The 14,608-nt window shown below is 35.2% G+C and overlaps 1 protein-coding gene across 8 annotated transcripts in view; it reads left to right on the top strand.

The window, feature by feature from the left end:
• The window catches only part of NFIB (nuclear factor I B), a 170,654-nt gene that overhangs the window by 143,000 nt on the left and 13,046 nt on the right, over positions 1–14,608 (top strand). For 3 of the 8 annotated variants that reach the window (XM_015653307.1, XM_015653306.1, XM_015653308.3), the window contains exons 10-11: positions 1,530–1,612; positions 10,233–10,321. The exons of 2 other annotated variants lie outside the window; for them this stretch is intronic. In XM_015653307.1, the coding sequence (XP_015508793.1) occupies positions 1,530–1,612; positions 10,233–10,321 (172 nt within the window). The remainder of the gene's footprint in view (positions 1–1,529; positions 1,613–10,232; positions 10,322–14,608) is intronic. 3 more of the 8 variants (XM_015653312.1, XM_015653310.1, XM_015653313.1) reach the window with 2 other exon arrangements.

The following is a 14,608-nucleotide window of genomic DNA, read 5'->3' as shown; positions in this document are numbered from 1 at the left end:
AAAATGAAGAAATATAGCTTATTGTTGAGTAAAATAACAATAAAATGAGAGATCATGTCCTTTTGATATATAAATTATATATGAATACAAATAAACTGTATTATCAGTCATAATAGGTTCACCACAAAGATCACTAACGTTAACTTGATGGGAAAATCAACACTAAATGAATATTGTGAGAGTTTTCCTTTTATTTGCGGTGACTGATTGATTGGTTCAAAATATATATAGTTATATATTTATACAACTTGGACAAAAAATTAGCGTTATTATTCAGTGTGATGAAAATAAACTGGCAAATAATTAGCACTGCTTTTCATTCTGAAGTTTTATAGCAGATTTTTGATTAACGAGAATGAGTGTCAGGCTTTAATAATATTTGGGGAACCCTGTGGCCTCCATCATGATTTCCTTCTAATAGTTGGTTAGTTCTTATGACAGTTTTTTAGTAAAGTCTGTTTATTGTATATATAATTTTTATTTTTTTTATTTTTTTAATGAATGCATTTTTCCATGTGAACTTAGTATTAGCAGGCCAGTGTTACAAGTACTCTCATCTAGCTTCTCATTGGCATGCTTGTATGTGTCTGTCCAGTTTTAGTGGTTTTGCTACTACATATTTGCCATTTTGCCAGCAAGTTTCCAGGTTGTAATGCTACAGACTGCTGTGTGGATATTTCTGCACTGGGAAGCTGTATAAGACCACCAAACTAATTTGATAAGTGCCACTTAAAAACATGACATGGTAAAGATTTCTAGGAATTACTGGGAGAGACCAGACAGGAATCTGTCCTATAGGTGAAGGATCCATTCCCTGTAGCTAATCCCAACATCACTTGAATTCCCTTTCTCAGAAATGGATTTCTTCAACCTTCTGTAACAGGCAGCAAGAGAGTTATTTTAGTAGTTCCCCTCAGAAAATAATGTTTTCTGATGTATGGCGGAATTAAATTTTTACTATTATATTGCCCAGTAATAATTAGCTCCCTTCTTAGGAAAATATTAATAGGATTATGTCCCATTGCTGCAAAGATTCGTTTCATGCCACATAAGTAAACCAAACTTTTTATTCTACTTTATATTGTTCTTTTAAAGTTTGGTGTTTTCTTGGTAAAAACAGGGCCTTTACAGAAATGAAAACAATGTAATAATGAATATTTTCTCTCAGAATTGTAACTTCAGTGATTTCACAGTTACTTTAGATTTGTATAATGGAAACTAAAAGTGTGATTAGTTCAAATGCATTATGAGATAATGTCCAAAGATTAATCAAAGGAACTACTATTTTCAAGAGACATCATTATGATTTAGACATGCAGCTTCCATTGAAGTTTATAGGAATTTATTGATGCCTTTCCAAATCTGATCGGATATTTCTTTTGCTTTCTCTTAAAGAAAAAGCCAAAGACACATCCTGTATATTGCAAAATCATAACTCTGGATCTCTCATATTTGTACTGTACCTGCACAAGGTAATAGATATGATAGGTTGGTATTTTTATCAATATCTTTTGTTCTTCCTTAATCAGCCTACACAGCCTCAGGCACATCCCAAGCCAATCGATATGTGGGACTAAGCCCAAGAGACCCATCCTTCCTACACCAGCAACAGGTGGGCAAGTTTCACATAGGTGTAATGATACAGAGAAGCTTTTGTGGTATTACCTTCCTACATGCTGCCACTGGAATCTTGGTTTAGACTGAGATCTTCAGGGTTTCATGTGAAGACGCTTATTCAAAAAAAATTGAATGCTTTAAGAAATATCAATTTAGCCTATTCTTTGTCTCTTAGATTTGTCCCATCTTAAGGAACTCCTAATATGTTTCTTTCAATATTTTATTTTTCAGTTCATACATTTAATCTTTAACAGGGTTTTAGGAAGTAGAAGGAGGTGTTTAAGAAACAAATACTAATTTCAAAATCAGTTTAAAAATAAACAAAAAGCAAAAAATACAGTTTATTATTTTCAAGTTATTTTGTTTTCTCTTCCTCCAGATGTTTAACATGTTTCTTCATTTTAGTTTTAGAAGATCAGTTATAAAACTGAATTCTCAAGGCAACCCATCATCATTTCTAGTGTAATAGGTTTAAATTGGTCTGCTGATTTCAAATGTGATAAAACCACGTTTTTGTTCTAGTTTCTTACATCATTTATATTTCAAGTAGCATTTTAAATTTCACATCTCATTAATGCTGTAAATTTAATGCAAATGAAGTGTTTACCCAAACTGTGAAACTATAGAGCCGAGATTAATGATGGCATACAAATAAATTAGCTGCAGTCAGTAGCAAGGCCATGCACATACAGAAATGGTACATTACAAAAATAAATTCAGACCCTTTAGAATGTTAATGTACTTTATGATGTGTTTGTGTTCCTCTTAGATCTTAACAGCAGAGGACTTTGAAATTCACAGCATGTAAAATGCTACAAGGAGAAAAGCTGTATGTGGCATTAAGAAAGAGGGTGTTAAATAGGCCTTGGTATTTGTTGTACTGTATTTTCTTTTTCTCAGACTTGTGTTCCTGTCAGCAGTTTATATATATATTTTTGTTTCATTTTTCAGTAAAACCTTCCTGTTCTGCATTGTTGAGATATAGCTGACCTGTGCTTCAGCTGAAACTCCCTATCCATACCCACTCCCAGGGCAAAGAGACAGTATGTCCACTTTAAAGGTCACCACATGCCTAGTTCAGAGAAAATCATAAAGATGATAATTTATTCAGAATAGCTGATGCATTGCAAACTATTTTTTTTAACTAGTAAGACCTAAATTCAAACATCTGTACACTTTTATAAAAATATGTAATGACTTTAGGGGGTTTTCCAGCCATTAATATCTCAATAACTTTCCTGACATATCAACACTGTTTTGTTGGATTTTTTTTAACCTCTCAAAGATTTTTTTATTATGAAATGTGCTATAATTAATATGACATTAGTTTTTTTTAAAGGTACACTACATATGATAAATTTTTTTAAGGGACACTCAACACCCCTCTTTTTTACACCCAGTGAATGTGATTTGTGGAGCTCTTGTGAAGTTTTATATAGTATTCTTTGAAATGTCTCTGACATCCTGTTGATTTAGGGATGTGCAATAATTTTTTCCCCTCTGTATTTTTGGACAAAAGATTTTTCTGCAGATTGCTTCTGCTTGGGCCTACTCCACCTGCCAAGCTTTTGACTTCTACACTTCCCATCACATGCCAGAAAGTAGTAGAAGCATATTTAATTTTTTCCTAGCAAAATTTTGACATATGTATTGCTAATGTTTTGCATCTTGTATTTATTTTTGTCTTTGTGTAGATCAAAATAGATTTCAAAATTTCAGCAGTGTCTTTGGAACATCAAAGTGAGAGGTCTTTGGTGTTTGCATGCTTTACATGGTACATCCCTTTCATGGTAAAACATGTGGCCAAATGTCTTAAAGGGAAGGGAAACTAAGTTAGATCTCACATGCACTTCAGAAGCAGAAAAATGATTTAATGCCACTGTGCAAAACCAATGTTCTCCTCTCTAAAGTGTATTGCTTCATAGTCTCATTATATTAATCCAAGAGCATCAATTGGTGACCACTGAGCCAAGTGGTATATTTAAAAATATCACTGTTTTATTGTCCTTGCTCTTAGCTCACTATTCCCTTCTATCATATGCAATGGACACATCTGGGTTTGCCTGAGTGTGCTTGTGTGTGTTTGTGTGTATGAATGCCTACACATATGCAGACAATTAAGGAGTACTATGTACAGCTGAAACCATCTGAACGAACAGAATTCCTAAAGTAGAAATTTTTTTCAGATGGGTAAAAATGAACACATATAGGTGTGTTTCTAATGAACTAGTTACCTTCATTCTGAAGATGACATACGGCGATTACAGACTGTATATATGTATATGTATGTATATGTACACACATACACAGATGCATATTACTCAGTAAGGTAGAACACTGAGATTGTCTAAACAATTTTAGTAGAGCAAAGGTTATCCTTTGGTAAGGCAGAAATGGGATTGATTTACTATGTCCTTTCATTACTTTACAACAATTTAAAATAGAGCACTCTTCTTGTGGCAGATTTTAAATGCATTTGCTTTAAAGCAACCCATGATGAATGAAAAGAAAAATCAAGGGGTACGTGAAATAAGGCAATTAATCATTTTGTATTAGTGGAAAGAAATTTTCAATTAGAAAGCCAGTGGTTTTAGTTCCAGAGAGGTCTTTTAAACATTCCCCCACATCCTGTAATGCACAGTGACCCCTCAAGAATAAATATTGTCACTGATACCTTTTTTACTTCATTGGAGGAGTCTTTATGAAGATTTATTCTCTCTGGTTATGAGAAATATTGGCATGTACCCTTAAGTACTTTTTGTTGCTGTTAAAAAGAACCATTATGTAGCCCATTTAAGTTACAGTAACTGCTATAAATTTAAAAGTTACACATGTATTTTGCAACATACTCTCACATGGAGCCCTGACAAAGTGATAGCTTGCTAGAAGATTCCAGTGAATAATGTATAGAAGAGTGCACCTGAAATACTCACATGTACATGGGAAGCACTGAATAAAACTTTGAAAGACAATGCATAATAGGGCCAGTGGGAGAATTTGTTGGCTTTTACTGGTCTGGATACTGTGAAATTGTAATGTTATATGCATTACTTAGCCTGTGAGATTGATAGATAAAGACCAGATCCTAATGGGGAATTATACTATGGACTATGCAGTCCATATCCACTTTTGATGCACTAGCTGGTGGATCTTCCCATTATTTGCCTTGAAATGCCATATTCATGCTGTGGCATGAATAGCTAAAACAATACATCTTGCTTCAGTGGCATTTGGAGAGTCATATGTATTTTGGCATTTTTTTGTAAAAAAAATAGTATCAGACCTCCTCTGTCTATTAGAAATTACTAGTGACCACTTGTTTTTCTTTTTTTTATTCATCATCAGCTTCTAAGGGTTGTCAAGTGTTGATAATGTAATTATCAGGAGGAAAACTATGGGAGAGGGACATGGTTAGAGCTAGTACCTGAATGAGAAAGTTTTTCTTATTTCAGCAGTGGCCATTGGTGGAAGTATTTTCTGAAGCCAAATCTACTGCTCACTGTTCTTTATCTGAGAAACTTCCTAACTAAATTAAACAAAATAAAAGTTAGATAGTTTGCAGTTATATCAGTGCACCTTCAACTGCCCCTCCCCCCCTTAATTTGCATTTATTGAAGATTTGTGGTTTCTAAGCCAAGACTAGAGGGAAAAAAGCAACAAACCAATGAACTGAGGAAAGCCAGTCAAATTCAAATTTATATAAGTGGACACAATTCCTTGCCAGAGTCTAGTTAAAGTCATTTTAGTGGCAAGATCATTAGTTCAGTAACAAAGTCTTAATGATCAGGATTCTCATGTTTATATGATGACATTTCTTTAGCCTCCTCGTGCCATGGTTCTCCTCATGGATTTATTGTGGTATTGAAATGATAAACACTTAGAGACAGGTTATGTGGTTTCTGGCAATAATGCTAGAAAGTTGCCAGAAATACTAGTCATATACTTTGCCTGTGTAAACAGTTTAAAAAGATAGATGGATGGATGGATGGATGGATGGATGGATGGATGGATGGATGGATGGATGGATGGATGAAAACAGAAACACTTGTATTTATTGCAAGTGCAGATGAATGATATCACAAAAATATAAGGTTTCTGTTGGAGTGAATGAAATAACTGCAAGGATTTTGTTCTTCACCATTTAATTTTAGTGCACCTCTGGGCCTTGTATGGATGATTCTATTTTTACTTAGAAAACATAAATAAATGGAATAGCTATGAAGGTTCCTAGCAATTATCTCTAGAACTTTCCTGTCATTGTGCTAACTAATGCTGGCCCAATTGCTGAGGAGTTAATGAACTCTTCCAATCTTTGCTCTGATAAACCCAGTGGCATGGTTTTCACTAAACCTTGCACTTTCTGGGTATGGTATGTTGCATTCATGATTTTCACACAGATTTTAAAATTATAAAGCGAGACCTTTTCAATGTACATAAGAAAAAGATCTCCAAAATTATTAGAAAACTGTAGATAGCTTTTTATTTCCTACAAACAGCTTCCCTGTCTCTTCAGTAGAAAGCCATTCTTACCAGGTGCATCCTTCAGTTACTGAGCTGCACGGTTCAAAATGTAGTTCTCTTCATACTATTAATCATGGAAATTGTGAACTTACATGCCCACTGAACACAGAGTATTTGTTTACAAAATGTTTTGGGTGGATGTTACTTTTGCATTCAGCAGCAAGCTGAAAGAAGAACACAGGCGGACTCCTAAAGAGAACTTGTCAGTAAAGTCAGGAAACAGGTTATCAACACTTAGCCTGTTCTTATTGTGTCCCTTATCATAATTGACAGTTTGACGTAAAACTGGGTCACATGATTGCCAGGGAGGTATGTAAATGGCTAAGAGGTCACCTTTCACATATGCTTTCTGGAAAGGAAACACATTTAAAGGAAGTTTCAGTCAGAACAATGACAATATGCAAATGTTAAGTTTTATGGGCTTTTCTCAACTAAGAGGAGCCATAGCGGTCTCCTAGTAAACGTTACAAAATACAATTCTTCTTTCACTAGCTACCACTGAAGCTAGAATTGGATGTTAGTCTTAGCCATTCTTAGCCAGTCTTTAGATACAAGATTACAAAATGTGCTTAAATACTATCTCTTAAAAATGATTCACACTACCATTAAAGATCGAGATGTAGGTTTTTAACGTATGTGTGATTTGCATACTTAAAACACTGTAGGATGGCTGTGCTTGCAAGGTGCTGCTTAAACTGTGAAGACAGCTATAGTAAAATCTAGCACTTGAGTAGAACTTCACATGAGTATGTCTCACAGTTCTGGAAAGTGCAAAACAAAGTCAATTTCCTGGCATTTTACAAAACAGAAGCGCTTAGTCTACTGCTTTGTAAATCTCCAGGCCTGTGTCCAGGCTTGAGTCCCCTTCCTATAAAACATCTGAGGTGAGTGAGGGAGTTGCACTGCCTCCCAGGAGAAATGTATGGAGCTGGCTTTGTGCTTCTGCTGCGTCATGAGCGCAGCAGCAGGGATGTACCACAGGCGTAAGGGCAGAGCCTAGGATCCAGGACTAGGAAAATGGCTGGGCTACCTATGAGGATTCCTCATCTCCTGCAAGGCTGGGCAAACTTTTCCACCTCATAATATAGACTCATCCTCTTTTTTTTTGTGGTTAAATGAGAGATAAACAAGAAAATCCTTGATAATGTTTTGAGGATGCAAGATGTATATTAGTGAGGTTCCTGTGGCTTGCCTTGCTAAAAAACCACAGAACTGTGGACTGAAGGTCGAGTCTGTTCAACAGCCTTCTAGGAAAGACTTTTAACCATGTCATATGTCAAGTCAGGTAATTTATTTTTCATTCATAATAGACATTTGATAAAATTAGTAATGTTTTCAGCAGTTATTAGATATATCTTGAGGACCATTTTTACGTACCTCTACTGAGGAGTGTAAATTTTCTCAAGTTTTTCCTGACTCTTCACATATCCTACAGAGAAACCTTTAGATGGCTTAGAGTGGGTAAGAGTTACTGTGCCTTCTCATCTCCAGCTAACACTGTGGCATGATTTTAGAGGTACCTGGGTTACTCTGAGGAGAATAACTAGACAGAAAGCTTTCACAATGGCTCCAGACAACATAAAACACTTGAAATACTGCAATTAAGTGCCTTATGTCCTTCCAAAGCTTGGTACTCATGTCAGGTCTGTGCACCCAGGCTTTCCCTGCTGGGCTGTCTGGACATCCTCCAAAGGCAGCCTCCCACTGCTTCTGTGAACAGACTTTTTCCATCTAATGGAGACCAGGCTTACAGAGTTCTATTAAATCCGGCAGTATTTTTACCCAGAAAGCACTCAACACAGGCACAGGATGCAGATGCAGATTTTGCAAGTGATATTTCTAAATCTCAGGTCTGCAGAGATCTTTCAATAAGAGTGACCTGGGAGAGGAAGTTTTACATGAGAGTGATTTTTAAAAAATAAAAATTCTAGGCAGGTTAATTCTTAAAGACAATGGGACAGCTATGTGAGCCTACTGAGGAGTGTGGAGCAGCAGTTTTTAACATTGGGAAGGTGTATTTCAGTACAACTATATACAGACCTGGGCTTGTCACAGAGCCAGTTGTCATGCAAACCCACACCTCCCCTTGGTGTTGTATGTGAATTGAGATACACATGACTGTATGTAATAAGAAGCATGTCATTACTAACTTTTATGAAATATATTGCAAAAGCTTTGTGGTGCCTTCTTAATGATAAATTTAACACATTAACTGTGTGTGGAGAAGGTTTTCATACAGACTGTGGGAAGAATACAGTGATTTAGTGCAGAAGCTAATTTACTAAAATGCAATATATCAGTCTCTTATTATTTTCCCCAAATGGCAAATGCAATTAGGTTCTGTATAGCAAGCTAAGTGCTTGCCAGATTTCTGAGTTAGACCTAAGTGAATATAATAATTTGGTAACACTAAGCTTGTGATTTTAGTATATTTTTAATGGTTCTAATCAGCCAAAGGGCTTTTATTCATAGATTTTATATTTTGTGAAGAAGTAAAAGGGTGGAATGGGTGGGAGGGTTTAACCTTTCAGTCTTTTGTTTCAGATGCAAGTGAGTTTTTATAGCTAAGTTATGAATCTTTAAAATACGCATTTGTAGTAAAGATGATGACATCCTTAAGATAATAGCAGAAATATGTCTACTGTACATTGAGTAACTGGGCTGACATATTCTATCTATATGTTTTCATTATTAAAGTCAGGCTTAGGATCCTGTTTTGTTTAGTGACTAAATCAAATGTTTACTTACCCATTTCTTTAAACATGTTTGGTATATTATTCACAGTTACCTCTAGCACACTTTTTAACTGTATGTTTCCTTTTCTGGTTAATTTCATGTGGTTTAGTCATGCTTTTAATGGCCTTTAGAAGGTCCCTTGGAGTTCTTTAGATAACAAACAAGAAACAATCCTTATGAAAACATCAAAGACTAACATTTCCATTTCTCAGACCTTAACAGCAGGAAGCTTATTAGTCTAACATCCAGACAGGGTCAGGTTTGCAATATTGTCTTGTCCTCAACATTTGTATTTTTCAGGAAAAGACTGCAATAAATTGTGCTTCTGTGAAAACAGTTTATTGTAGTTTGTTTGCTGTAGCCTGTGCTATCTCAAGAATGTGAACATGGATAGAGAAAACTAAAATGCATTGAATGCAATTAAACTCAGCAACATTATCTTCAATTAAGTGTTTAATCATATATAATAGTACAGCAATTTATATAAACATGACTATACAGAGGATAAAATGTATATTTTATTCAGAAGCCAGATAAGCTCACTTTTCTTAAGCTTAAAAATAAGCAGCATATATTTTCAATAAATCTGCTAACACTATCAGGCAGCTGTTAAATAAACAGAGCTGCTGAGGGTTGCTCGAACAATCTGTGAAGGCAGAATTGACAATTTGAGGATCTGGGAAGAATTTGTTTCAGCTAATATTTAGTACATTCCTCATTATATTAAAATGCAGTAAAGTATTTTAAATCCTACTATTCTGAGTCTGAACAAGATTAGATTTTATTTTATCACCTCTTGCTAGGTAACACCATTTTCAGTAACACTAGATTAATAAACTTCAGTTATAAAATACCTTTACTCTTCTTAAATAGCAAGATACCAACATAGAGTTTGTTTAATTTTGGAAAATTTTCTATAAATTGCATGTCTTCCATGATTCACAAAAAGCATGCTAGATGATATTTATTATATCTTACCTTACTCAATACACATTCTATAGAGCATTGCTTAAAAAACCAGCATAATTATTTCCTTTCTTAAAGTATCGCACTATTGATTATTAACATTTCCTTTTATTCCAGCTCAGTTTGATCTAATAATGGCTAATTGCTCTGTGCTATGCACTAGTTACTCTTTTATGCTTTATTAATAGAGGATCATATTAAAGTAGCGTTATATTAAACAAGTCTATAGGCATTTATTTCTCAGAATAAGTTATTTTGCTTTATTTTTGAAAGTTACTTCTTGGGAAAGTAAGACTTTTGCCATGTACAGTAGTAGTTTGCATGTATTCATTTAAATACTAAAAACTGTAGTGTGCTCGATCCATATCTGACTGCTAGGTTTCAATTGACAGCTGAGAATTTGTGACTGGACCATGAATCAAAACGGCAGGCATTTATACCCCAGTGCCAGTGAGGATACATTGGGAATAACTTGGCAAAGGTAACATTTTAATTATTTCCACCCCTACACCACCTCTAAAAAAAGTTGCATAGAGAGACAATATCTGTTTTAGCGGGCCTCCAGAGGTTTATATGACAGCATTATGATCAAAATATGTGTGTAACATTTCTCCTAAATGCATTCAGGTTATATTTCATGTAAGCTGACTTTAGACCATCCCTCAATGTAACACCTGATATAACATTATGCTGTCCTATGCAAATGGTTTGCAAGTTGAAGGAAATGCTGATTTTAGGCTTTAAAAATGTTATTTGCACTCATGTTTTTGGGACCTTAGAGGTTAACAGAAAGAAAATGGTGCTGTTAAAGGTATAGATGAGTATAATAATTAATGACTGAGGTGGTGGTTGTTTTTGGGTAAAGAATAACTACGTTATTCATAGAGACATTTCTGACCAATCAGCTGGTGTAGTTTTAGGTCACTAACATATGCCTGAAGGTAAGATATAAACAATTTTTTTTTTCAACTAAATAACAGAATAATTAGGAATGATTTACAAAAAATGAGTTTCTTTTTCTATGAGCCCCAAATAAATTCACCAAATAAACCAAACAATAAACTCCATTAGCCTTTGATATATTATTAATTTATTGCATTTTACATCTCTTGGTATATAGTGAATTATGGTAACAGCAGAAGGTGTGTGCTTATCTAAATAGGTGTATAAACAAAATAACATAATTTTGCTACATCAGTTTTCACCTTTTTCATCTACAGGATTATCTGCAGAACTCAACACTTAATGAGGGTTGTACATGTAAAGCTTGTAGGTTGGGAGCCTGTCAGATGAAGTATTAGACACCCACTCATGAAATAATTTAGAATTTTTTTGAAATTTATGTGTACATGAAAATACATGTACCTGTGAATAGTTAGTGTAAATATATGTGTGTAAGTGTAATTCATATGTATTATGTACAAAATGCTTTTTGATGCATTGTACTGATGGTACTATGGATTGCTAGAAATTTTTTGACTTTTGAGAATCAACTTGAAAGGGAAATTACTGAACTTGAAAATTGGTGCTGTTTATAAATCCGAAGTTTAATTTTTTTATTATTTTTTTTCAATTTTTCTGAAATAATGTTTTAAATCTGGAAGAATTGTGGTGGTAAAATAAGACTTCATTATTTCTTTCCTTATATATTAAATAGTACAATGGAAAATTAACTAATGGATTCACTTCATCTCCTCAAGGGCTGTGATTCACATTACAAATCCCCATCATGCAGTAATTGCCAGAGTTTTCTCTGTGCTGCCAGTAGTGAAACCAAACTGAGCTTTTATAGCACGGGGGTGGGGGTGTGTGTGTGTGATTTATTCTCTCTCTGCAAAGCTTTCAGGTCATTGACAGGTGTTAGAAAATTGTATCACAACAACTTATCTAGGAACATCCTTCTCACATGATTTTAATCAGTTGTCACTCGAGCCCCCTTTAAAGCAATGCCAGTTATACTGATTGGAGCACTGTCCTAGTGTTTGCTGAATTCTCTTTTTTGATGATGTACTATCATACATCACCTTGGGCATAAATTGTGAAAAGAAGGGAAAAGTGGGGGAAAAAATTTCCATGTGATGATCAGGAAAACTGTGATGGTGAATAAAAGCATGCTCCATGATCCATTCACTGTTAGAGGCCACACCAATTTGCAGATCATTCCCAGAATGATGCCTGCCACCGTGGCCCTACCAACACACACAAGCACTGCCAGAAAAGCACAGATTCTGCCATGGGTGTTTCATTAGAGGCCTAGGCTATGCCACTTGCTCTTGGGTTATGTGCAGCCTTGAAGGACAAGGAAGCAAACAGTTCTGACTAGGCAGATGGCTCTTAGTTGTTGGGTTTTGAAATATGACATTCTTCAAATCCCACAGAAATGAGGACTTGAGAAATTATCCCTGCACTCCTTTCTAACACTAAAATTAATGTTAAAAAAAAGAGAATATGTTGCAAAAGTAATTGTTACATGTTGGTAAAGATATATATCCCAGTCCAAACAAGTTTCTGCAGCTCCAAATGGTTTGAAAAATACTTGATTATGTGATTTCCTTGGATCTTCAGAGCCCATTTTGATTGTGCTCAATTTCACCATTTGGGGCTTTTGGGGTTAAGCATACTGATTTTTCAGAAGTATTATTGACCTCAGACAGGTGAAAAAGTTGGCAGTCCCTCAGTGTTAGCTGCCCTGTCTCTACAGATATCGGGTAGCAGAGATGGTCAGGTTGAAAGCTCTGTCATCAAGTATTGTTGGTGAACCACACCTTGGAAGTTTGGGGAAAGTAAATGATGAAAACTTTCTGTTATTTCTGAGTTCTTTGTCTCATTAATAGTTGTCTGCCACACCTCATGGTAGGTACAATACATAGATTTCAACTTTTTGTTTTGTTTTGTTTTGCTTCCTGAGAAAGTTATGTGTCTGTCGGCATTTAAAGATTCAGGTATAAGGCAGTAGTGGTCTGTATGCAAAGGCTGAACTTTGCAGAAAAAAGAATACAAGTAATAGTAAAAATAAAAGGGACCAAAAAGCAATGAAAAGATCATTGATACATCCACTTTCTACAAAACCAGAAGACTTGCAGGGAATAGTGATAACAAAAAGTAGATTAATACTCTGCATGGCTGAGTTAAATATTCTAGTATCTTTAAAGGAAATACTTACAAAAAACATTCAATGAACATCCTAAAAATCCCAAAATAAAATCGAAAAAAAGCCACCCCAATTATTTGGTGAAGTATTTAGAAGTAGTAATTTTTACTCTGCTCCTCATTCTAAAACCACCTACAGTTTTTGTTTGGGTTGGTTTGACTATTTTCATTGCTTATTTTGAACATTTATGATACATATTCTCTCTTTTTATGACTTCTTATATTTATTTGTAAATGTATTTTATTGTGTCTGCTGCACTTTGAACACCATTCAAATACATCAATAAAAATAAGTTCTCCAGTACTTCTGTGATCATTTAGGTAATTTTTTGGTGTACATGTGAAGAAGATACTAAAAACCATTAAAAAACCTCAAGTCCTTATTTTTTTGATAATGGCAGTTCTGTTTTCTCAGAGACAGAAGGCGAGGGAAAGCTGTGAAAATCATAAGGCTCATTTAGAAAAATACAGTCTCAGTCACTACGTGAGGGCAAGAGTGTATGCAAAAAGTACACTTAAGAAATGAGTGAGAGTGACAAAAAGTGGGGGTGTGTGTGAGGCTGATAGCATGCATTTGATCCTAAATCTAAGCCACTCATTACACTATTGATGGTATTTCCAGTAAAAATACTCATAAAAGCTGGCATAACGGGTCTCTCCTGGACCATGCAGAGTATTTGCAAGTCTTCCACAGACTGTTAGCAACTTTTCATTGCCAAAGTGTACATTCCAACTCAGCTATTGACAAATGTATTTTTATTTATATTAAATCTTGTAACAATCATTCTGCGTTAACCGCTCAACATTACCTTTACTGTATCCAGGCAAATAGACTAGGCTAGAATTTCATGCTTTCATTCTGTTATCCTGACACATCAGCATAGTACAACAGCTGTCTCATGCCTGGAGATGCTGAGGGGAGCTCTGTTCTCAGAGTGCTGAATTTCTTTCTCAGCTGTAGCTGTGGGGTATTCAGCATTGCAAGCATCATTACTCCCCCCTCAGCCCCCCAGCACCACTGTGTATTTTATGATAACAGTGCTGATAAGGCAATCAAATGGGATAATCTGATTTGTGAAAGAAGTTGGAGGGGAATTGAGAATGGGTGCATGTTGCTCTTGTAGCATAATGTCTTGTAGATGTTTGGTAAGGACAAAACATATAGCTAAAATTGCACAGCCAGCAGCGTGTCTGTTTAAGCACATTTGGGCAAACACAGACACCTATTAGAGCAGTAGTTCATACACTCTGACCTGTGTCCCTCCCTCATTCCTCTCCCAGGCAATGGTTTGGAATAAAAGTACTGTTTCAGTTTAAGAACAAAAGGGCTGAAATTTCCTTGCTGTAAAAATATTCACAGAGAGAAAATAAAATTATTCCTAATCTTTATCAATTTAAATTATTAATTCTAATAGTTTTTCCTAACTCTGTATGCAGAAAGGTATGCAGAACATTGTTTACTCCCCATCTAGGCAAACATCTTCTGAACACTTCCTAAGAAATTAGTTGTATTCAAGCCAGACTTGCATGCTGCCATCCCACAGGAAATGGGTCAGCAATCCATTAAGATGCCATTAGATAATCTAATTTGGAACTTAATCTCTAAATTAACCATGCT

Source organism: Parus major, chromosome Z, assembly GCF_001522545.3.
Source record: "Parus major isolate Abel chromosome Z, Parus_major1.1, whole genome shotgun sequence".
Lineage (NCBI taxonomy): Eukaryota > Metazoa > Chordata > Aves > Passeriformes > Paridae > Parus > Parus major.
The sequence above is the reverse complement of the archived record's forward strand: the minus strand, read 5'-3'. Positions and strand labels throughout refer to the sequence as shown.